Source organism: Rhinatrema bivittatum, chromosome 15 (assembly GCF_901001135.1).
Source record: "Rhinatrema bivittatum chromosome 15, aRhiBiv1.1, whole genome shotgun sequence".
In the NCBI taxonomy this organism is placed as follows: Eukaryota; Metazoa; Chordata; class Amphibia; order Gymnophiona; family Rhinatrematidae; genus Rhinatrema; species Rhinatrema bivittatum.
The window spans coordinates 30,813,245-30,837,757 of record NC_042629.1 but is presented as its reverse complement, the minus strand read 5'-3'; the positions used below and the strand labels follow the sequence as shown (position 1 = coordinate 30,837,757).

At 45.6% G+C, this 24,513-nt stretch overlaps 1 protein-coding gene across 2 annotated transcripts in view; it reads right to left on the bottom strand.

Annotated features, from left to right (window-relative positions):
• The window catches only part of LOC115076704 (C2 domain-containing protein 2-like), a 71,115-nt gene continuing 46,602 nt past the window's right edge, over positions 1-24,513 (bottom strand). For both annotated transcript variants that reach the window (XM_029578452.1, XM_029578453.1), the window contains 5 exons: positions 21,774-21,942; positions 20,597-20,710; positions 15,976-16,103; positions 15,544-15,859; positions 1-636 (listed from right to left, as the gene is read on the bottom strand). In XM_029578452.1, the coding sequence (XP_029434312.1) occupies positions 401-636; positions 15,544-15,859; positions 15,976-16,103; positions 20,597-20,710; positions 21,774-21,942 (963 nt within the window). In that variant the 3' untranslated portion in view covers positions 1-400. The remainder of the gene's footprint in view (positions 637-15,543; positions 15,860-15,975; positions 16,104-20,596; positions 20,711-21,773; positions 21,943-24,513) is intronic.

Genomic DNA, 24,513 nt, shown 5'->3' with positions numbered 1-24,513 from the left:
ACCAACCAGGGCAGTGGTGTGAGCTGGGAGGTCAGATGCCCAGCAGAATGGCTCCATCTACCACACCTTGCAGAGTCTCTTTGAAATGAGCCTTCCCCCACCACTCTTCGCTGCATAGGAGAATGGTCCAATAAAACAAAGTTCTCCAGCTCCAGGCACCGCTGCATACAAAAGGAGAGATCGGGAAGGAGATGCGTGTCAGCCGGAGCCAAGGCTCCCACTGGCTGACCTGATGCTTGCAGCGGGGGAGGGGGACCCCTTTCCTCTATTCTACAATCACAGCTGTCACAGGTTCTGGACTTGATTTGCTTTGGTATCGGCCTTTTCAGGTGCTCTCTCAGTGAGAGAAGTCGGCTCGTTTTAAGGACCACTGCCTTTGTTGTTTCTGCAGGACTGGCTCCTAAGCGCACTGTTCGGAGGAGGCTCCGGCCAGCTTGCCCTTGCTCCGGTTCCTGGGAAGCAGTTTCTTGTTGAGGAGGCGGGTCAGCGTGGCCCCCTTGCGACGCTGCTCCTCGGCCCTCGGATGCTGCTGCTGCTGCAGAAAGACAAGATCGTTGTGGGACTGGCTCATGCCGGGGTCCTTCTGCTGGTGCCGCCGGCGGAAGAAGAGCCTCGCGCTTTTCCGCAGAAATCCACCTGCAGGGGAGAAAGTGACAGTCAGGAGGGGAGCAATCCACGCCAAAAGCATCACGCCCTCTTTCATTGGCCTTGGTCATGTGAGGGCCCAGGGGCCTAGGCAATGCTCCTGGCCCCCAGCAGGGAGAGCAGTCATTGCTTAGAAATACATTAAAACTCTAATTTCTCGGCAATTAATTATACTGAATTTATTTTTGAGTATTCATATTCCAGTAATCCTAAATATTTGCTCATAGCTGATCGCAAAATATAATATACTGAAACAACAAGAACATACAGAACAAACCGAGAGACCACTGTCATTATTAAAGTAGTAAATAAAGGTTTATTTTGATAAGCAAGCAACTACTGCGTTTTCCCCACATTTCTCTCCCCCATTCCCCCACCTCAAACTCTCGGGAACTATTACAGCTCTAGCAGAGGCCAGAACGAGAGGAGGAAGGGAGGTGAGGGGGAGGATCAGGTGTGGAGAGGTGGGCAGGGATTGAAGGACGGGAGTCTGTGAGGGACAAGTTACATGGGTGACTCTGATCCAAGCACAGGTTCTGAGTTATAGGCTAGGACTGAGAACTTATACAGCACGGAGGAGGGGTCAGCCCAACTGCCCTGCCGCCTAACAACTTCCCACCCCGGGACACTGAAGTGTTAGGACCAGGGTTGTTTAAACTTTCTCCCCCACAGCTCTGCCAGGGCCAAAAGCCAAAGGGTTAAAGCAAAGTAGCCAGCAAAATGCAAGAGTCTCAGGCCTTCTGCCTGTGAACAGCTTCCATGCAAGTGTCTCTGGGAACCTGTCATGGAGCAGGGTTCTGGTGTCAGTCTGCTATTTGGACCTGTACAGGTGCTGAAACGATGCAACAATGGCCAAGAACTCTTAGAACTTGGCCTTGCAGCCTGCAGAAGGGGGGGAAACAAGGAGCGGGCAACAGAAACAAGACAGCAGCCCCTCCGTTCAGCAAATGCAATCCACGAAAGCAACAGCCTCCTCCTTCACAGAGTTCAGAGATTTAAAGACAGAGCAATTCAGTGCTTAGAGCAGGGGGCTGTGAACCAGGGAAGCCAGGGTTCAAATCCGACTGCTGCTCCTTGTGACTTTGGGCAAAGTCGCTTTACCCTGCATTGCCTCAGGTACAAATATAAAGGTGAATTTTAAAAGCCCTGCATGCGCCAAAGCAGAGAGATACGTGCAGAAGTCGGCCGGCGCGTGGCATGCAGATTTTAAAAGTGTGTGAGTTTGCTCGTATCTCCTGGCACACAAACATTTTTTTTTTGCAAAAAAAGGGCAGCCTGGGCATTCCTAGATTTCTCAATGAAATCTGTGCACAACGTAACTAACTCTGCTATAGATGGCGTGTAAGTCCTGAAAAAACCCAAAAACCTAAAGAGGGTAGTGGAGTTTTAAGGGTTGGGGCTAGCAGGGTAAAAGGTAGGCTAGTTACCTAGGGGGACCAGGAAGTCCTGTCCTTTACCTGGGTGAACTGGGGAAAGGAAGAATTGCATCGGTGTGCACGTCTACTAAACTCCTCCCACTTACACGGTAGAGGCCGGATTTGTTCGCACATGCGTGCGGTCTATATAAGATGATGTGCACATTTACATGCATGCCGCCTACTTTCTATCATGCACACACATGTTATAAAATGCAGCGTCCATGTGCACCTGCATGACTGTTTCAAAGTTACTGTGCCCAATTGTGAGCCCTCTGGGGATAGGGAAATACTTACAGTACCTAAATGTAACTCACCTTGAGCTACCAAAGGGAGGGTATGAGCTACATTTTAAAAAAAAGATAAGTCGATTGAGGGGATGCTGTTCTATCGTCAGATAAGTCGGGACTTTGAAATCTCTTTGAAAGAGGCTTGAGTATTTTATAAATAATATCTAAGAAAAATTGGTTTTAAGGGATAAAAAATTGTGTTGCAGTTTTCACTAGGGTTTGCACAGAATTTAAAAAAACCCATAGGTGGAGGAGGTTTGGTTGATGATTATACTTGAAAATCCAACAGACCTTATGCTGGGCTGAGAAATTTATATATGAAACCCTTCCTCTACCTTTTCAAAAATGTTTTGTTGTTTAATTACCGGGTAACGTGCAAGGGTCCCACGACACTTTGCGGTTTACCTTTCAAATAGTATGTAAATTTAAGACTTGATTGTCAGCAAAGAATTATTTTTGATATTCGGCAGAAAATTAAAATACACTGGGGGTTTATTTATATATTAGATTGTCATTTTGTCAAACACCCCAGAAGATTTGGGTGCTGTTTTTGAGATTTGGTTCTATAATGTGCGACATAGTCTGTGTCTGCACCTGTGCACAAAGGGTTTATATCGAGTACAGCGGGGTACGATTTAAAAAGGTCCGAGGCACTGAAGGCTGGCTACTGACTGGCCTTTGCTACACAGGTTCAGGACAGGCATTCTTATCACGTTAATTCAAAAGTCACCCAAATTGATGAGTGGAGTTTTACACCAGGGCCTTGTTTGTGATCCTTAATCCAAAGCATATGGGCAGACAGATCCTAGTCATGGAGATTACGCCATAACAGACGTTGTGAGGAGAGATGGGCCTTGGCTGGGTTAAATAGGTCATTTTAGAGTGGTAGCTAAGCTGTAGCAGGAGATGGACGAGGACGTGATATTTGCAAGAACAGGAAGCCAGGGGAGGGTTCCAGTTGTAATATACATGATTGCATTTAGATAACAACAACAACAAGATGCATCTCTGATGATCTCTGTCTGAGAGGTGCGCAGTGCTCTGCTGTCAAAGAAGGCAGAGCCAGAGCTGGAGTCTCGTAGCTACAACTCCCCACATTGAGCCTGCAAGCGAAGGGGAAGTATTCTGGGGAAGCTTTGTACTTTGCTCTCTGACCACCCAAGTTCTTTTTTTGGCCCAGGCATTATGGAGGTGGAAAATACTGGTTACAATTTTTCCAGTATTTAGCGAAGCAACTATGCAGTGCAAGTCTAAGAGAACATAAGAAATTGCCATACTGGGTCAGACCAAGGGTCCATCAAGCCCAGCATCCTGTTTCCAACAGAGGCCAAAACCAGGCCACAAGAACCTGGCAATTACCCAAACACTAAGAAGATCCCAAGCTACTGATGCAATTAATAGCAGCGGCTATTCCCTAAGTAAACTTGATTAATAGCTGTTAATGGACTCCTCCTCCAAGAACTTATCCAAACCTTTTATAAAACCAACTACACTAACCACATCCCCTGACAACAAATTCCAGAGCTTAATTGTGCGTTGAGTGAAAAAGAATTTTCTCCGATTAGTTTTAAATGTGCTACATGCTAACTTCATGGAGTGCTTCCTAGTCCTTCTATTATCCAAAAGAGTAAATAACGATTCACATTTACCTATTCTAGACCTTTCATGATTTTAAACACCATGATTTTAAACAGCCATCTCTTCTCCAAGCTGAACAGCCCTAACCTCTTTAGTCTTTCCTCATAGGGGAGCAGTTCCATCCCCTTTAGCATTTTGGTCGCCCTTCTCTGTACCTTCTCCATCGTAACTATATCTTTCTTGAGATGCGGCGACCAGAACTGTACACAGTATTCAAGGCATTATGACATTTTCCGTTTTATTAACCATTCCCTTCCTAATAATTCCTAACATTCTGTTTTCTTTTCTGACTGCCGCAGCACACTGAGCCAACGATTTCAAAGTATTATCCACTATGACACCTAGATCTCTTTCCTGGGAAGTAGCTCCTAATATGGAACCTAACATTGTGTAATTATAGCATGGGTTATTTTTCCCTATATGCATCACCTTGCACTTATCCACATTAAATTTCCTCTGCCATTTCGATGCCCAATTTTCCAGTCTCACAAGGTCCTCCTGCAATTTATCACAATCCGTTTGTGATTTAACTACTCTGAATAATTTTGTATCCACGGCAAATTTGATTACCTCACTCGTCGTATTCCTTTCCAGATCATTTATAAATATATTGAAAATCACCGGTCCAAGTACAGATCCTTGAGGCACTACACTGTTTACCCTTTTCCACTGAGAAAATTGTCCATTTAATCCTATTCTCTGTTTCCTTTTAATCAGTTTGTAATCCACGAAAGGACATTGCCACCTATCTCGTGACTTTTTACTTTTCCTAGAAGCCTCTCATGAGGAATTTTGTCAAACACCTTCTGAAAATCCAAATACACTACATCTACCGGTTCACCATTATCTATATATTTATTAACCCCTTCCAAAAAGTGAAGCTGATTTGTGAGGCAAGACTTGCCTTGGGTAAAGCCATGCTGACTTTGTTCCATTAAATCATGTTTTTCTATATGTTCTGCAATTTTGATCTTTCGAACACTTTCCACTAGTTTTCCTGGCACTGAAGTCAGGCTAATTGGTCTATAGATTCCTGGATCGCCCATGGAGCTTTGTCATGCTTTGTTCAGGGTATGGGCCACACAGCGAAAAGATGAAGCTTGAGCTGTACAGCAAATGCCATCATAGAAACAGAGAAACGATGGCAGAAAAAGCCCAATTGGCCCATCTAGTCTGCCCAGCAAGCTCCCACACTTATTTTCCCATACTTAGCTACTTCACCTACCAAGTTCAGGGCCCTTGTTGGTAACTGTTAGATTCAAATTTCCTGCCATCCCCTGCCATTGATGCAGAGAGTAATGTTGGAGTTGCATCAAAGGTGAGCATAAGGTTTAATAGTTAAGGGTACTAACTGCCGCATCAACAAGTTACCCCAATGCTTGTTTACCCAGATTGCCTTGTTGGATGTTGTCTGAATGTAAATCCTCTTTTCCACATTTATCCCTGCCGTTTAAGCAGAGAGCAATGCTGTATATGCATTAAAAGTGATGTATGAGGCTTAATTGGTTTCAGGTAGTAACCGCCGTAATAAGCAAGCTAGCCCCATGCTTATTTGTTTACCCAGATTGTGAAGTTCAGTCCTTGTTGGTTGTTATCTGAATGCAAATCCTCTTTTCCACATTTCCCCTTGCCATTAGTGTAAATTAATTTTTGAGAGGTTGATAAGTCCAATAATAGTCAAGGCAGTTTACAGCATTATTAATAATTCAGGTACAATAACATGACTTGCCCCATGCCAGTGGGGAAAGTGAGATTTGAACCTTGGTTGCTCTGGTTCTCAGCCTATTGCTCTAATCACTAAGCTGAACAAAGTTGGGGCCAGCAGTGAGCCCTGTGAAAGGCTATTGATCTGCTTCCTCCATGCGCTTATCCCTTGCTCAAGGTGCTTTCTGAATAATCTGTTACCCAGAAGTGTTTCAATGACTGCAATAAGCCAGTCCTGGAAGTAGTCTGGACAGTTTTGGAATCAGATCAGCTGCGAGGTCCAGGCTCCAGAGCACCGCGCCTCTCTTCAGAGCCTTCTGAAATCCATTCTCAGTACAGATGGTAAGTGCTAGCACTTCCTCACATGCGCTGCTGCCCTTGCACAATCTGGCTGAGTCAATGTGAAGGATGGTTTCTATCATTAAACAGGGCACTCAAGGATCTTAGAGCGCACACAGTAGTGCAGCTGCTTGATAGCCCCTGCATGAGGTCATTACCAGGTTTTGGAATGGCAAGATCTTTTTTTCCCCCCGAGCACCACTTCTTTGGAAGTGACCTTGAGCTGGTAATTCTTGTGTAGGACTGGGTCAGCCCCACCTGAACATCAAATACAAGTTGTTTCAGTAATTCTGGTAAGATATTATCATAAAGGGAAAACAAAGAAAGGGATAATAACCAATCTTCATAATACATTTTTATTTAAACGAAAAAGAGCACGGCATCAGACGTAGATGGTGTAAGTCGGGGTACATCCACCGCCTCTCACCACGCAATCGGCCACAAGCGGTTTCAGCTTTTAAACAGCTGAAATATTATTCACTTGCCGGTTCAAATTCAATATCCAACTCTAAAAATAACCTAATCTCCCACCACGATCGAGTTAAATAACTGGCAAACGAATATTTCAGGGGTTAAAAGCTGAAACCGCTTGTGGCCGATTGCGTGGCTCTCGGCTTTCACCATCTACATCTGATGCTGTGTTCTTTTTCATTTAAACAAACATTTATTATTATTAAGATTGATTAAACTAAACTTTGTTTATTATCCTTTTTTTGTTTTGTTTTCCTTTGATTATATTTGAGGGATATCTGCCATGTTGTTTTCAAGATATCATCATAACCAGCAGCTCTACCACATTTCAGGACGTTTTGCAATGTAATGATCTCAATAGGGTTAGGGCTTATACACATCATTCCTTACCTTTCAGTCATCAACAGTCCAAAGAAGATGTGCTGGAACTTCCTCAGCGCAGACTGTGTGACCAAGGATGAGAATAAATGTAACACTATCCTTGCAGCATACAGCCTTCTTTGTACTACTATTTATAAAGTCAGCTACATGGCAATTCCTCATGGCTATCAACCCATATACATTCCTTGCCTCAGTGAAGAAAGCACAGCCTTCTTTAAATGAGTGCAAATCATCCAGTGATCCTAAGGTAGCAGATTACATCATAAACCTTCTTAATGCTGCATTCGTACTAAATGGGAGGAAACCAAAGCAATGCTAAACTTTACTCGTGTCAGCCGGAAATACTGGAGCCTTATCCACTGCCTTGGAAGAGGCCCAAAAACCACCTTCATCTGTCACCCCGCACCATTGGAAAAGAACATAAAATGCGTGATTTATCAAAGTGAGGCCGCATCGGAAGAAATACATGGGTGTTCCATGTATTTCTTCCGATGCGGCCTCACTTTGATAAATCACGCATTTTATGTTCTTTTCCAATGGTGCGGGGTGACAGATGAAGGTGGTTTTTGGGCCTCTTCCAAGGCAGTGGATAAGGCTCCAGTATTTCCGGCTGACACGAGTAAAGTTTAGCATTGCTTTGGTTTCCTCCCATTTAGTACGAATGCAGCATTAAGAAGGTTTATGATGTAATCTGCTACCTTAGGATCACTGGATGATTTGCACTCATTTAAAGAAGGCTGTGCTTTCTTCACTGAGGCAAGGAATGTATATGGGTTGATAGCCATGAGGAATTGCCATGTAGCTGACTTTATAAATAGTAGTACAAAGAAGGCTGTATGCTGCAAGGATAGTGTTACATTTATTCTCATCCTTGGTCACACAGTCTGCGCTGAGGAAGTTCCAGCACATCTTCTTTGGACTGTTGATGACTGAAAGGTAAGGAATGATGTGTATAAGCAACAGTCTGTGTTGAGCAGGGCTGGTACTTCCATTAGGCAACTAGGCAGCTGCCTAGAGTGCCACACCTTGGAGAGAGCGGCAAAATCTCATCAGCGTCAGACTCCCAGTGGAACCCATGGCCAAAGAGCGTGAGAGGAAAGCTGGTGTCACTGGCGCAACCCATCACATTGGCAGCTAAAGAGCATGAGAGGAAGTCGGGGGCTGCAGGCATCCAGTCAGCAATCAAAGAGTGCAGGAGGAAGCCTGGGGCTACCAGTGGAGCCCATTGTGTCAGTGGCCTAAAGGTGAGGTAGCTTCCACCATTAGATAAATCCGATAGGACATGGGAGAGAAGGGGAGAAGCTGAAGATTGCTTATAGCATTGGCCCCGGTGTTGACTGTGTGGGAAATCCAAGACTAGCACAGGTCAGGCGAGGAGCTCCATCCCTACCTGGCTACCTAAGGTCATGTATCAGGAGAAAAAAAATGGTTTCTTGAGGCTCAGGCTACAAGCAGTTCACCAGCAATGTTTGCATTTGAAGCAGCAACGATATCCAACCTTAGCACATGCCTACAAGCAATGGCTGGTTGATTAGAAAAGTATAAACTCAAACTTAATCCTGCAAAAACAGACCTGTTATAAGTCAGCAGACAGAAAAGGGAGCTTGACTTCTTTCTCATAATTGTAAGATTCACATTAAAGCACAAGAAATGGTCCCGAGTCTAGGGTTATATCTGGACTGCCGATTAACAAAGGACACACAAGTGTCCCATGTGGTCAGGGTCTCTTTCATGTCCCTATGACATCTTCACCAAGTGCATGCTTTTCTTGACAAAAAGAGATTTGTTGACAGTTGTTTACATGTTTTAGTAACAGGGAGCATAGATCATTGTAATTTCCTGTTTGGAATAAGGTTGCCATTATTCCTGAATGCAGTGACGTGTCTTGTAGATCACGTTATGCCAATTTTATGTACTCTGCATTGGAGAAAGGAATTCATTTTAAGACTCTCTGTGTGGTTTTCACGTGTCTCTGCCAACTGTCCCACAATCTATGTCAAAACTGTTTTGCCACAGCACTCTTGAAGGGTAATTTTATAACAGCCTGTGTGAAGCAAGTACACGGGGACTTCAGCTCTAATTTTCAGAGTGGACTTAATGCATGTAAATCTGTTTTAAAATCAGTGGGTGTTCACATACCCGGCATGGCATACGCACACATACTGACATGTGCTTGGGAGCAGGGCTACTTGTCTTTGCCTAGGATTTTGAAAATCCAAATGGTTTTCCCCACTCCAACTCAGTCTCAGAAACGCTTCCTTCAAATGTCCAAAATAGCTTCCGTGCATACAAGCATCGGGGTAAGTTTATGCATGTAAAACCACATTTTATGCGCGTACACAATTTGGAAAGTTACTCCATCAGGCTCCGCTTGCAGTTTTATTGTTTCCAGCAATTCAAATGATGGTAATCAAAGCTTATGTTCTGCCCCAATATTGTGGACCTCAGGTTCTTGAGATGCTCAGTCAGAGTTTAATTACCCGAGGTTCTGAAAGACTCGAGACTTTGGGCAGTTAACAGAATGAAAGCATTTCTGGATGAATGCTGAGGAAAAAGCAAAGCGTGGAGGAGAGTGATCTGCCTTTTTTTTTTTTAAAGACAGATGGTTTCCTCTGTCTAAGGCTAGGAATGTGTTGTGACTATTATATTAGGGATTTAGGAAGTGGCGTGACGGAAGTGTTTATTTTAGATGCACTGTTTTGAGAGTGGGAAATGTGGGTGGAATGGGTGAGCACAAGATGTGGGTGGAATGGGTGAGCACAAGATGTGTTTTATGGGGTTGCTGTAGAGATGACAGAGAGTATGTTTTAGTGATTGGGATTTTGTAATAAAAAGCAAGCAATTATAAATAAATAAAAGCAACCCCCCCCCTCCCCCCCCCCGTCCATGTGGTGGTCATTGATGTTTCTCAGTTAGGTGGCTGGGTGGGGCAGTGCTGGCTGGGAGAAGTGGTTTCATTTGAAACGAAATAAGAAATAGCAACAATGTGGATACACACTTAAGCCCAAATTCTCAATTGGCCGCGCATGTAAAATTGGGGGTTATGTGCATGGCTGGTTCTGAAAGGGCCCGGCCACACGCTTAACCCGGTTATGCGCAGAAGTGCTGGGCCTCAAGAGAGGGGCGGGCCGGGACAGCGCCATTAGACGCTGCCCCAGGGAAGCAAGCACCGGCAGCCGGCAGGCACACGGAGTTTACTTCTGCTCCAGAGGAGCAGTAAATATTGAAATAAAAAAAATTGGGGAAAGCTAGGATAGGTTTAGGGGTCAAGGAGGAGGAAGGATAGGGTTAGGGAACTGGTTTAGGCCCGATCATGTCGCTGCATGTATTTTTCTAAAATCCCCCCCCCCCCCCCCCCCCGTGTGGAGGTCACCCACTCACATGGACATTAAAATATGATGAGCACATGCGTGCGGGACCCGTATTTTATAACATGTGCATGCCGGGAACCGCCGGGACCTTTTAAAAATCAACCCATTTGGTTGCTGTCAGCGCAAGAATGTGGGACCTGCTTTTGTCCCATCACCTCTAGACTCAGCCATATCAGTCTGAAGACTGGTGCAAGCAGAAGCCCACATCTAGAGATGGATTGGCCTGTCAGGACTCTGGGCATACCCTGGAGGGCCAGTCGTGTGCCTGGTGTTGATCGCAATAGGCCCCATGCCTGCGGAAGCACTGTGATCAACACCAGGCACCCACGGGAGCGGGAACTTCCTGCAAGGCTCTCTGCTTGATTCTACTTACTTAGGCCTATATCCACTGTTCTCCTTCAGCTGCGGCAGCAGGAAACATTCTGGCTGCCTCCCCTTTGCACCTACTCTGCCTCTACCAGCAAGATGCACCTAACAGACCTCCCTGCTGCTGTTTCAAGGCCTCATCTGCAAGCCATGGCAAAAAAAAAAAAAAGTATGGGGGACTTGCAGCTCAACACTTCCCACTCCAAGGTAGATCTCTTCCCAAAATATTAATTGGCAGTCCACCTGTTCTCCTGGGGCCCTGCCTGAATCCCCCCTCCCCCACCAATTTAAGTTAAAACATTCTTTTTTAACTCGCGCCACTGAGGTGTCTGTGAGAGGAGTGTATGGGTGTGGGTGAGCATGTGCATGCGAATGTTTGTATCAGTCAGCATGGGGATCTGTGTGTGAGCGTCTGTGAGCGTGCATGCATAAGCAGGCGAGAGGAGAAAGTCTGTGCACAGACCTCCAACCCCGGCTCATCCATTAAAATCTCAGCGTGACTGGATTCAAAAGTTCTGAAGGGCAAGAGATTTTTAATCCTCATTTTTAACTATTATTTGATATGTCTGATTGGAAATACTTAATAACATAAGAAATTGCTATACTGGGTCAGACCAAGGGTCCATCAAGCCCAGCATCCTGTTTCCAACAGTGGCCAACCAAGGCTACAAGTACCTGGCAAGTACCCAAACATTAAATTAATAGATCTCACAGCTACTAATCTTTATTGATTAAATAGCAGTTTATGGACTTCTGCTCTAGGAACTTATCCAAACCTTTTTTAAACTCAGCTACACTAACTTCCCTAACCACATCCTCTGGCAACAAATTCCAGAGCTTTATTGTGCATTGAGTGAAAAAGAATTTTCTCCGATTAGTCTTAAATATGCTACTTGCCAACCTCATGGAGTGCCCCCTAGTCCTTGTATTATCCGAAAAAATAAATAACCAATTCACATTTACCCATTCAAGTCCTTTCATGATTTTGTAGACCTCTATCATATCCCCCCTCAGCCGTCTCTTCTCTAAGTTGAACAGCCCTAACATCTTTAGCCTTTCCTGATAAAGGGATGGAACTGCTCCCCTATCATTTTGGTCACCCTTCTCTGTATTGGTGTTTGGAAACTTAAAACAAATTATGTGAGTTTTTAATTATTGGACATGGATATTATTCATCAGATGTTTTCAAACATATTATTTTTATTAGTATAGTTTTATTATGATTGATGCTTTTTGTGTGTCTTGATTTTGTTTGTTTTATGAGGAATGGTAATGCTTCTGTTTTTCCATTGTTGCACTGCATACAGAGTCTGGCTTATTATGGTTTATAGTTTTGTTTTTGTGTGCATGTTTCTATTTTACTTTATGGTCTCTTTACTCTATATTTGGTGAGGGTCTGGGTGTTCTGCAAGTGTGTAGTGTCTTTGTAGGGATCTGTCACAGTATGGCTTGGTCTCTTTTCCCAGTAGGAGGTGTATTGGTGTTCTAGTTCTGGTGTAACATCTACAGTATTGCCTTTTCATAGGTATGGTTTTTCCTGTTGAGCGCTGGCAGTTAGTGCTGTTTTGATATGGGAGATTTACTATATTGAAATTCAGTTTACTCATGGCTTTCTGAGGGCCTTGTCCTCACCCAGCACACATTACAACAGGCCTAATGCAGTTTGGCAGGGGTGGTCAATTGGTCCTCCAGAGCCACAAACAATTCTGGTTTTCAACTTAGCCACAATTAATATGTATGAGATACAGTGGAGGCAGTGCATGCAAATCTATGTATATATACCTCAAGAATATTTAATGCATAAATTCTGAAAACCAGACATGTTTGTGGCTCTGGAGGACTGTACTTGGCTTCCCTTGCTATATGGATTCCAAGCCTCTTTTTTTTTTTTTTGCAGGGTTTTCTAATTGTCACTATAGCAGCACATGTAAATATAATATTCATGTCGTTCTAAGTGATATTTTTATCAGAAAACTGTACTCTGTCCTTTTGCATGTTTTTCTAAATAGTGTGTGGAGAGGATGGGACCTGGTTGCTGGGTACAAGGCTGTAAGGTTTGCTTAGGACGCCTATACTCTTGCACTGGCTCCATGTAGGAAAGCAGGATTCCATCTGGAGCTGTGCTGGTTTGGGTCTGTGGCTCTCCCCAGGCACGTGGATGGACTCAACCGGGGCTTCAATTTCTTTTGTTTTAAGCCTCAGAGGAAGATGATAGTGGGGACCAGAAGTGATAGCTGATCACTAATGGTCCCCACTCCCCTGCTGTAGGTAGGCAGAGCTGAGCCTGGAGAACTATTAAAACAATGAACTTTGTGAGCACAAATGATATTTACCTGGAAAAATGACAAGGCCTTTTTTTCCCCATTTTTGTTCTTGTTGTAATAAAACTGATAAATTTCAAGAATAAATAAAATAAAAACTGAAAACAAGGTCCCTACACAGTCAGTAGGCATGTGCTGGAGTGGTGGGGGAAAGCTACAGTCACAGAAAGGGAGGGGTTGAGCCTGGAGGAAGTGCCTGTGCAGTGTTAGTGAGGCTTCTGTCTGAGGTGGCTCGACTGAGAGGGACAGCTGCCTGTGGAACCAGTTAATCTGCTGGAGAGTGGGAATGGGAAATGGAGGGGCCTGCTGCAGGCTAGGGAAGGACTTTATATAATGATGCGGTAGTGCTGGGGGAGGGCACTCACTGAGTGAGTACATGAGCAGCAGGACAACAGCAGAATGTGTGTGTGTGCTTGATGCTAGCTGGCAGCATGGCTGCCTCATTGCTTGGAAGCTGGTTCAAGAGATGATTAGTTGGCAAGAGACTATGAAAAATTCATCCAAATTTTGAGGGGCGGGGGCACTAACCTGTTGAATAAATGGAAGGGATACTGCAGCTTAGTTTGCTCACCCCTGGTCTAGGTTGTGATCTAAAAATGTGAAATTTATGTGGAAGATATTTTGGCTCAATTTTGCCAGGTCCTAGTTAAATAATTTGGCTTGACATGCTTTTCGGCATTGGTGAAGTATATGCGTACAGAAATTGCATGAGAAATCTGGATAGGTATCCTATAGGCTGGTTTTGGAAAAAATCCCCCAGGCTGATAGCTTCCTACCTTCAATCCCTGCCCTCACTTGCTTAATGCTGCCAGCGCTTGAAAGATACAGATGACAATACTTTTCCATCAAAGTAGCCACCTGCATAACTAGCTACATCCGAAAGTATGACTAGCTACTTTTTGTTACATTTTATGTAAGGAAATAGAATTTGAACCATTCTGCTTTCAGGAACAAACCAGTATTTCAACTTTTACATTCCCCAGATCATGAAATAGATTCTTTTCATTAGCTGCCACTTACATACAACATCTGGCATATGGTTTTGTAAATTTGTATCTAGAATTAAACCGATACTTAGGAAATAAATCTCAGTGGGTCTGGAGCAAATAAGCCTTAACTCTGACTAGGGTGAGTTCTTTTGCCTTTTGAATAACCAGCAGGGTAACTGGTTACATTTACAAGACATAGGATAGCTACAAAAACGGTGCAGGGCCTGCAGACAGAGGCTTCAAGAAGACAAAAGTGAGCTCTCTGGGGGAGATAACAGGAGCATTCAGATGTCTCACATGCCTCAATGAAGTACCAGGCAGTAGCATTTTGCACGGAAGCTCAAGGAAACGTCAGAGAATGGGTTTCTCTTTGGGACTATCTTTAGAGCTTACTGCAGCGTGCGAGTATATCTATTGTCTTATGATTTATGTTGTCTGTACTGCCTTTTTATTGATTCTTGTGTAACTTGTTCTGGCTGGGTAAGAGAACTGAAAAGTGAAATGATACAATGAGAAGCTGAGGAGGATAGGGAGGGGCTCCGAGGAAATGTCGGATGCCTGGAACCCCCACCGTGACAGAAGATAATTCTGCTTGGCACAGACAGATAGGATGGGGCTAGGGAAAGAGAGGGAGATGATCAGAGATCAAGCAGGGTCTCCTGTGACACAGCAGGGAGGTGCAACTGAATGGCAAAGAAGGTCCTCATCTACCACATGGACTCCGTCACCAATGTTACTTTGAAGCAGTAACTTTTACGTCAGCATCTAATGGGGTAAGGTAAGCTTTACATGCTGTACATGAAGAAGATAAAACGCCTACTTACTGTGCAGGAAATTAATTCAGAACAGCAAAGCAATCCTCTTAAGGTTACAAAAGGAGAAGGGTAAGAGACAAAACCGGAGAGGCAGCAAGGGATGAGAGAAAGCAGAGGATGCAAAAGCAGCATAAGAGGCAGGAAGAACTGGGAGAAGATTACATCGGCTACATTTTTCTGTATTTTAAATTCAGAAATGCTAACTTTATTTCCTATTTATTGAAAAATAATGGGCAACATCCCCATTGCATTTCACTCCCAAGTGCTCAGGGATGGTGATTGCATAGTTCTAGATTAGCAAGAACCAGTCACATAAAGCAACATGAACTTTGCATTCCTACATGCTTGTAGAAGTTGGGTTTTTTTTTTTTACAGAAAAAAAGAAAAATGTTTGATGCTATGGCGCTAGATCACCTCCTCTGGGCTGGCTGAAGAGGGGCTTCAAACAAGGCACGCATGTTAGCCTGCTCCTGATTGGCCAGGAAGGGGACGTGGGAGCTTCTGCTGCACTTTCCTGGGTCAAAAAGGTGAGGGCTGAACCACGCCCCTTCTGCTCCACCACGTCAGCTGTTACCAGCACTTTGGCAAACCAATGATTCCAGTGTTGGGGGTGGGGGGGGGGGGGGATGTGCAGAGAACCTTTCTGACTCCCAAAATGGAGAAACAATTTCTCTCACACATGCAACAGCAAATTAAATAACTCTGCCACAAGGCAGGGAAGTGACAGAAGATACTGAGCAATGGGAGGGAAGAAAAGTGCTAGAAGCAATGGAGGAAGGGGGAAGTAGTTTATGATACCTTTGGATTTCTTCAAGGTTCCTATTTCTGACACACTCTGGTTGCTTCCAGACATTTCGTCGTAGTCTTGGTCCATCCGACCGTGGTCCCACTCTTGGAAGGGGCCATGCTGATCAGCTGCCAGCCCCTCCCAGTCGTCCTGCAGCCCCTCACCCGACGTGAGCACAGGTAGTGTATGTGAAGGCGCCAGCGATGGCTTTGCTTCTGCCGGGGTGGAATCCTCCTGGGCGCAGCAGGCCTCGGGAGCAGCTGTGCCATCCATGGTTGCTGCATAATTCATCATAAGCGAAGCTTCGTCGTGCTGAGCGAGTGCTGTCTGGAGTAAACACAGACAGACGGATAGGAGTGTTAAAGAGGTCTGTCACTGCAGGGGAGAGGTGGAGGATGGTGAGCAATGGTGCCTGCAACAATCAAGAAGGTCTCTCAACATACCTTCGAGACTCCTGAGATTATTATGGTGCTTTTCTTTCTGGGTGACTTTGGCGTCTGTTTTGCAGATTCCCGTAATTGGCGGATAGCAGCTTCGGCGACTGGATCAGCACCATTCAGCACCAAGAGCTCTGTAAGAAAAGGAGAGTGGCTACTAAGACAAGAAGACGACGACTATGCCGTTTCATATTGGAGAAAGCAGCTCCAGCTTGCCCTGGCTGCTCCTAACAGCAGCCTCCTTGGAAGTGCATCCTGAGCGTGAGCCCACCTGCTCTCCTTAGAGTGGCCCTGCAGTGCATGTCATCTGGGACGCCCCCAGATGAGCTGGGGCATGAGAATGACAGGGGCTTTCATTAAAGCTGCTTTTCTTTTACTTTAAGGAGACGTGACTAGTTCAAGGCTTTGGTAGGTGGGACTGGGGAGGGGAAGCCTTCTAGGAGCAAACACAAGATGGCTGCTTCTAAAAGTACCAGGATAATCTTCACTTCACCTCCTTTCAAATGAGCTTCAAAAGAACACATTTCAACCTTCTTGGGAGATTTACTAAGCCATAATAAAGTCATATCGTAGGTTAAACAGCTAAGTGCTGTTTATCACATGGTATTGCCGTATCGTGGCACTATCACACCATATTGTGGCAATATCACATGACAGAACACAAGATTTCCTCCCCCTATGGAAATAAGCTGCTTTGCATGCATAAAACTGCCTAATGAATACAAAGCAGCTTATGCATAAACATCCTATGGTAATAAAATAACATGGTTGACTTAGAAAAAAAAAAAAAGTCAGACCTGTTATTTTAGTATGTTTGAGGGAGGTGGAGTTAATTTTCCCAAGGAAAGCATCAGGCACTAATGCAGGTTCCCCGATGGTCACGTGGGAAAATTAGAGGGTTGATGTTGCCCTAAACACCCTCCCCCAAACCAGCAAAAAATAACTCTGGGGTCACTGGAGAACCCTGCTGCCTTCACTGAGGTGGTTCTGGTCCTGCAAAATAAATGGGGGGGTGGGGGGGGGAGGGGAAGGAGGGACAACATATGGGGTTGGCCCCCTCCCATCTCCACCCCCCACCCCCATTATTACGTGTAAAAAAAAAAAAAAAAAAGCGGCTTCAGTGTGTGAAGATTTCCTCTCCCTTTCCGGCACATCCCTCTCCCATCCAAATAAATAGTCCCTGGGGTCTAGGGTTACCCCACCCCCCACAATAATGACCCCCCACCCTTAAAATGAATCTTTGGTAGCCAGGGGTGGGCCTGGAGTGCCACCCAGCCGACCTGACCTCAGGGCGAGGTCCTGGGCTTGACAGGCCACATGGCCTTGCTCTGATCCCAGACCTTGCCCCATCACATGATAAGGGCAAGGTCAACTCAATGATATTTTGAAAACTGGTTTTATGGGTTCACCTCTGGCTATCGAAGATTCGTTTTAGAGCTATGGGGTGTTAGGGCAATGTTCCCTCAAATTTTTTTTAAAGTACCTGCACAAAGTTTTCTTTGAATTTAGCTTATAAAACTTGCACACAAATTTGGGCATTATGAGCCAGTATAATGCAAATAATATTGGGATTTCTTGTGCGCAGGGTTCATGACCTCTGTGTGCACACACTGCTTAGAGCAGGGGTCGGGAACCATGGCTCGCGAGCCAGATATGGCTCTTTTGAGGGCTGCATCTGGCCGCAGACAAGTGTCGCCATACTTCGCGGTTCCCGCTGACCCAGCTGCTCCCCGGTCCTCCGCCGCCCGGGCTTAAAATGCTGTCATCCCGGGCGGAACGAGGAGGACAGCTGGAGTCAGCGGCACCGGCGTGCTCTCTTTTCCCCCCCCTCCCCCCCGCGGCCCGGAAGAGGAAGTGGAGAGCATCGGGTGCCTGCGCGGGAAGAAGAGACCACACTAGCGTGGTCTCTTCTTCCGCGCAGGCACCACGCTGCTCACCACTTCCTCTTCCCGGGCCGCGGGGGGGAGGAGAAGAGAGCACGCCGACTGGAGTCATCAGGGGTGCCTGCGCGGGAGTCATCGGGTGTCAGCCGGGTGCCAGCGCTGGAGTCATCGGGTGCCTGCGCGGGAAGACCCGCGCAGGCACGCTAGTGTCCTACGGGAAGAAGATTGCAGCGCGGCTCGGAGGAAAATGAAAATCTTCAACCGCGGCCGATGGGCCTCCGCCTTCGCCTCCGCGAGGGCTGAAAATGAAGGAGGTTAGCGTTGGGAGGTGGCTGCTGCTGCCGCGAGTTCCCGGTGGGGGGGGGGGGAAGGGGAGAGAGTGAATGAATGAGCGAGCAAGCATGTGTGTTTGAGATCCTGTGTGTGTGAGTGAGAGATTGCATGTATGTGAATGATTGAGAGCCTGTATATGTGAAAGAGAGTATGTCTGTGATTGAGATCCTGCCTGTGAGAGAGAGAGCATGAATGTAAGTTTACCATTGGGAACCTGTATGTGTAAGTTTGTAATTGAAAACCTGTTTGTTTGAAAGAGTATGTGTGTATGATTGAGATCCTTTGTGTGTGAGAGAGATCATGTGTATGTATGATTAAGAGCCTGTGTGTATAAGTAAGAGAGAGATCATGTGTGTCTGATTGACAGCTGGTTTAGGTGATGGAGCATGTGAGTATGTGATTGAGAGCCTGTGTTTAAATGAGAGAGAGAGACCATGTGTGTATGTGTGTGATTGAGAGCTGATTTAGGTGAGGGAGCATGTGAGTATGTGATTGAGAGCCTGTGTGTAAATGAGAGAGAGGACATGTTTGTAAGCATGTGAATGAGAGTCTGTGTGTGAGAGAAAAAGACAGCATGTATTTATGTGATTGAAAGCCTGTGTGTGTGTAAGCGTGAAAAGATAGACAGCATGTGTGTAAATGTGTAATTAAGAGGCCTATATAAGTGAGAGAGAAAAACATTTGTATATGTGAGTGACTGAGAGCATGTGTGTATAGGTGTGTCATTGAAAGCCAGTGTGAGAGAGAGCGCTGGTATGTGACAGAGAGGAGAAAGTTCCAAGCAAACCACCCCACCTCCTGCTAATTCAGAACAATCTCAGGACACCTGGATATCAAACGTTCCCAGGTATGCAGAGCAAAAAAATGTTTGTATCCTTATTATTTTTCATTACTGGATCTTTGTGTCTGCTATTTTGAAATATTTTGTTGGTATCTGGAAATGTTTTATATGAGTTTTTATTATTGGATATTCCACTCATTAGCTGTTTCGAAATATGTTCTTTTTGTTAGTACAGTTTTACTGCTGATGATTTTATATTTCTTGATTTGTTTTATAAGGATGTGTGATGTTTCTTTTTTCCTTTGTTACACTGCATACAGAGACTCTGGCTTGTTGCAGTTTCCCAATTCAGTTTTTGTCTGCATGCTTCTTGTTATGCGTTTTGGTCTCTTTATTCTATGTTAGGTGAGGGACAGCACGTGATTCAGGTGAGGTTTTCTGCTGGCGTGTAGTTTCTGTGTAGGACTCTATAGCAGCCTGACTGGTCCGTTTTCCTAATAGGAGATGTATTGGTGTCCTTAAAGGCCTGGTGTAATATTTTCAGAGACTTATTGTACTTTAAAAGTGTGATCTTACATAAAATGCACACATTTACTTGTATTTAGTTTTAAACATATTGTATGGCTCTCATGGAATTACATTTTAAAATATGTGGCGTTTATGGCTCTCAGCCAAAAAGGTTCCTGACCCCTGGCTTAGAGGGAGTAGTGGTTAGGAAATGGAGGTTGGGGTCTCCCTCTCCCCCCCCCCCCAGACCAGCAGGGTAGGATGGGTTGGGGGTATCCTAAATAAACCCCTAAATGGGGTTTTATTTTATTTGGATGGGGGAGGAAGGATAGGCTGGGGGGAATCTTCACACTAAGAGGCACGATTGCCCTCACTTTTTAAAATTAATTTTGGCAGGGCCAGAGTTGTCCCAGAAGGCGGCGGGGGTCACTTTGGCCTTTGGGAAGAGATGTACATTTTTGGGCCTCAGGCCCTATAAGCGACGGCAGCTGTGGCCGAAGTGGGCAGCACGACTTTTTTGTTGCATGTTCGTGCCGCAATAGGAAGGCGCCCAATATCATGAAGGCGCTCCCCTCCACGATTGTGGGCTTCTCCCCCTATAAGCTATCTCAGCTCAGTACTTTCCAGTGTATTTAAAACCTCAAATTTTCAAACCACAAGAGAAATGCCCAAGTTGGCTTTAAAAACCGGGTTGGTATGCATATAAGATTTATCCACATGACTTTACTGGTTTCAAAAGGTGGCACCAAGCTCTGGTGTACAACTTCCGAAAATTGTTAAGTCAAGAATACGTCCCCGAAATGCCCCTTGCAATGTGTGCAAAGTTCTGTGCACAGTCTGCTAAAAATGACCATCGTGCGCCACCATCCCATTGATAAACAAGCACAAAGTGGTAGCTGAGATTTCTGAGGCTATGAAACCCCGTAAGACTGAAGAATTTAACAATTCTCTTCCATCAATTCCGGCAAAACGTCAATTCAAGTTCAGACAAGCACTTTGGAAAATGATAAGTGGACACTGCTCACCATTTCAGGGTTTGCGCGGTGGGGACAGAGAGCTTCCAGGTTTGTGCTGGGCTAGGAAGGGGGTATCGGGTTTAACGTTTCTGCTCTTGCATGCTTACCTGTGTCGGAGGATGAGAGCGTCTTGCTGACCGGAGGGCCATGGACTGCCATCGCCTGCATAGAGAAATTCCTCTCCATCACTTTAACCTTGGTGGGAGTTGCCCTGGGAGAATCTGAGCAATGTAAGACATCCGTTATAAATCACTAAAGCCATTTACAGTGGAAAGGAGTAATATTAGGACTTTTTTTTTTTTTTTTTAAATAGAAAGAGTGGTAGGTGACTGGAACAGCCTCCCAGGGGAGGTGGTGGAGGTAAAAGTAATGCAAATTCAAGAAACCTGTGATCTACTTCCCATGTTGGCTGAGTTTCTATGGAGACAGCGTTTACAGCCCCTAGGAATTTTGGGGGGGGTCACACAAGGCTGACACCTACTGCCTGGGTTCAGGGCCCATGATTGTAGGGTTCCATAGGGCGTTCTGGTGTATTGGGAGGGGCTATAGAATAGGAGGAGAAATCCCCAGGTTGTTCCCAATGAAGGCTTAAGGCGCCAGATCCTGGCTCTGACTCTGAGTGAGCTGAAGGCCACTGCCGAGTTGAAAAACAGAAAAGATAAAGAAGCCCATGAGCGACCCAGAGGGGCCTTGGTGGTGGGGAAGTGAGGCTCATGCAGTGCGTCTATGAGGCCGGCTGTTTCAAAGAGTCCAGTATGCCCTCATATCAAACACCATTTGCCATCCCTCAGAGCTAGGCAGATTGCTAAAGGCAACGTCAGGCATTTTAGTTGCCATCCAGGTGGTCTGGTATCAGTGCCATGTGGTGATCGGTTCATCACAGCTGGCAGGGTGTGGTCCAGTACTACAGGAGAAAGGCAGGAGGCAGCAGTAGGACAGATAGGTATAGGACAGAGATAAACTGACAAGTGACAGCAGACACAGCAACAGGGTGCGAGACTGCTAGAGAGAGAAACCGGATAAACAGAGATGAAGGTGAGGGACAGATCCTGGAAATCTGCATGAGATGCCTCCACCCTAGCCCTCTTCAGTCTACGACTTCAACCCCTGCACAATGCGTGCAACAACTTTCCCCAGACTTTCATGCATGTCCCGGACTTGTCCCCACTTCCAAGTCCAATGCGTCCCCTGACCACAGCACCATGTCTACTAACCCAAACTCCAATGCTGCCTGCCCCTGACCCCTAGCCTTGCATTCAGCCCCCTAAGTAGCATGTCCCTGACCTGAGCCCTGCAACACTCTCCCATTGGCCCGCGGTTTTGATTTCACAGCTGTGACAGTGGTGACCACAGTCCCACATGGCATCACCGTCCGATCCGTCTCCACCTTCCTGGCAGGCAGTGGGGTGGGGACCTGCCGTAACCTCCAGTCGCTGGGTTCTATGTAAGAGAACTAGAGAGAGGACAAAGTCAGACCAAGCCCGAGCCCCCTCCACGCCAAGAACCAACCCCTAAGCTCAAAACCCAGATGTATCTCCAGCTCAAAGTAAAATCCCAACCCAGCCCAAACTGAAATTCAGACCCAGACTCAAACCCAAACCCAAGCTCCAGCCGCATGGCATTGCTAAGGACAGAACGCATCTCTGGGCTCCATCGCCTTGCACGTAATTACTACCACTGAGAAGCTTCATTTCTCAGCTTCCTGCTGCTTAATAATGGCGCTCAGGCCACGGGCGTCCACAGACTCCGATTTTAGGTGTTTATAAATTGTAAAATTTAGGGGTTTATTTTCTAGCTACTTAGGAGTTCTTTGGGGAGGGGAGGGGGGGGGGAGGAAAAAATCAGTGTTTATCAGTGTTTCCACAGGCAGGAACTTGGGTATCTTTTCCAGTTGAATCAAATCCATACATTTGTGCAGCTGAGGAGTCGTCGGGGCAGAAAAGCACAAAAATGGGGCACAGCCTTCTCTTCTCTGCCCAAAACCGCTGCTGGCAACCTCCTCGCAGAGTCCATCAAGGGCGTGGGGGCCCTTAAAAGGCAGCGCACCCCTTATGACCGTTTTTCGCCTGTAGGATGGGTAAGAAAAGGAAGAATCTTGGCATCCCCTATCAGTTTCTACTCCAATTTGTGGGCCTAAGGATTCACGTGTCCTACAGGTTAAGTCGTCATTGCAGGTGTGCAGGGGACATCAGGAGACTTTAGGCTTGTTTCACCTGTTCCCAACCGTTCCTTTTTGATGGAGCCCCCTGTCAGGGAAATCCAACTGAGCTTGTTCACCTTTGAGGGCCCTTAATGGGGAAGGAACAGACACTGTCGTCAGAGTCAGTTCCTCTGCCAGGTCAGAATGGTTTTGTGGCAATTCTCTCTCCTCAGACTATTGTCTCTGGAGTCAGAAAATGTAACACTTTAGGACAGCTGGAGGATTGTCCCTTGTATTGAAGCCAATTTTTCTGCAACAGCTAATCTTCAGCTAAACTGCATGAGTTAAATACGCAAACTGGCCTACTTGAAATTGACCTTTTAGCTCACACGAATGCTGCTTCTAATATATAAAATTGTTTCTTGGCTGGTGATAAGGATAATTTATTTTCTAACCTCTCACACTTTGGATGAATTAACAAGTTACATTCTAGAAATCTACATTTGTTACATTTCCCAACGGCTTCCTTTATTTCAGGGTTTGAATTATTTAGGGAGTATGTTGTGGAAAGTTGCAGTTTTCTTCTGATAAAAGGGGCTGATGCAATAATTGTGCGCAGAAAGCGGGCGCTCGGTGTTGAGCGCCCGTTTTCCTAACGCGCGCCCAGCCACCTCTCCTGGGCGCGCGATCCAATATTTAATCGAGGGATCGCGCTAAAAAGGAGGTGCTAGGGAAAAGTGTGCGATCCTAGCGCCTCCTTGCATTGGGTGCACAGGAGAGGTGGCTGTCGAGCGGGTTGGGAAAATGGATGCTCAATCTACGCGTGTCCATTTCTTCCGCTACCAGCACAGACACACACAAGATACACAGCCTGAACCGTGTATCTTGTGCATATTGGGTGTCCAGATTTTTTTTCCCCCCAATTTCTTTTTTTTTTTTTAAATAAATACTGCTTTGTTTAGTTCCTCCTCCTTAGTATCGCTACGATACTATTAGGAGGAATCATAGAAAGCAGGATTTTTCTTCCCCCCCCCCCCCCCACACGCGCCCTTGAGTGTGGCAGAACTTTGTGCCAGCTCCGGGCTGGCGTAAAATTTGCCGCGTTGCAATGGGCGCATTGGCCGCGCAGGAAATTTATTGGATCGCGGGGATTAGCCAATAGCCTCATCTACATGAATTTACATGGGATGAGCGCCATTAGCTACGCGGTGATCTGGACGCACTAATCCCCGTATTAGATGGGGGGTGATGGACGCGCGTCCAATTGCGTACGCAGCGGCCAGCGCACAGTATTGCATCGACCCCACTGTGTTCCATCTTGCTGACAGTTTCTATTTACTGGATAAAAGCAGGAGGAGTGAGGAGTGCACCCCTCGGTCTGACATTTCTCAGTTTCTTCAGTCCTCATATGATATGAAACGTTTGCCATTTCTTTCTTGTCTGATATGGATAGATATCATTTTTTTGCCAGTATTTTAGACACAAAAGTAGCCTGTTTTGTGGGCAGTGAAGTCAGGGATTCCCAGATGTAGCTAGAGAGAGGAGGAAGGCGTTCCTCTAGTTAAAAGCTAAGCTTCTCTTTCGGGGGGGGGGGGGGGGGGGCTTTATTTATTTAAAATTCCCATGTAAAATGTGTCGTGGGGTATCGGGGAAACAAGTTTTGTCTTCTCATCTTGAAATGTTTATTATGGCCAAAACTCCTGGGGCAGGTGGGGGCTGAGTAGGTCTCTTACGGGTGTTTTCCTAACTGATAACCTTATAAATGATTTTTGTTTGGCTGCCTTCCATTATTAAGGGACTTGATCTCAGTTGGATATTTAGATATATATATATATATATATATATATATATATATCCATATATATTTGGTACTATCGTTTTCTG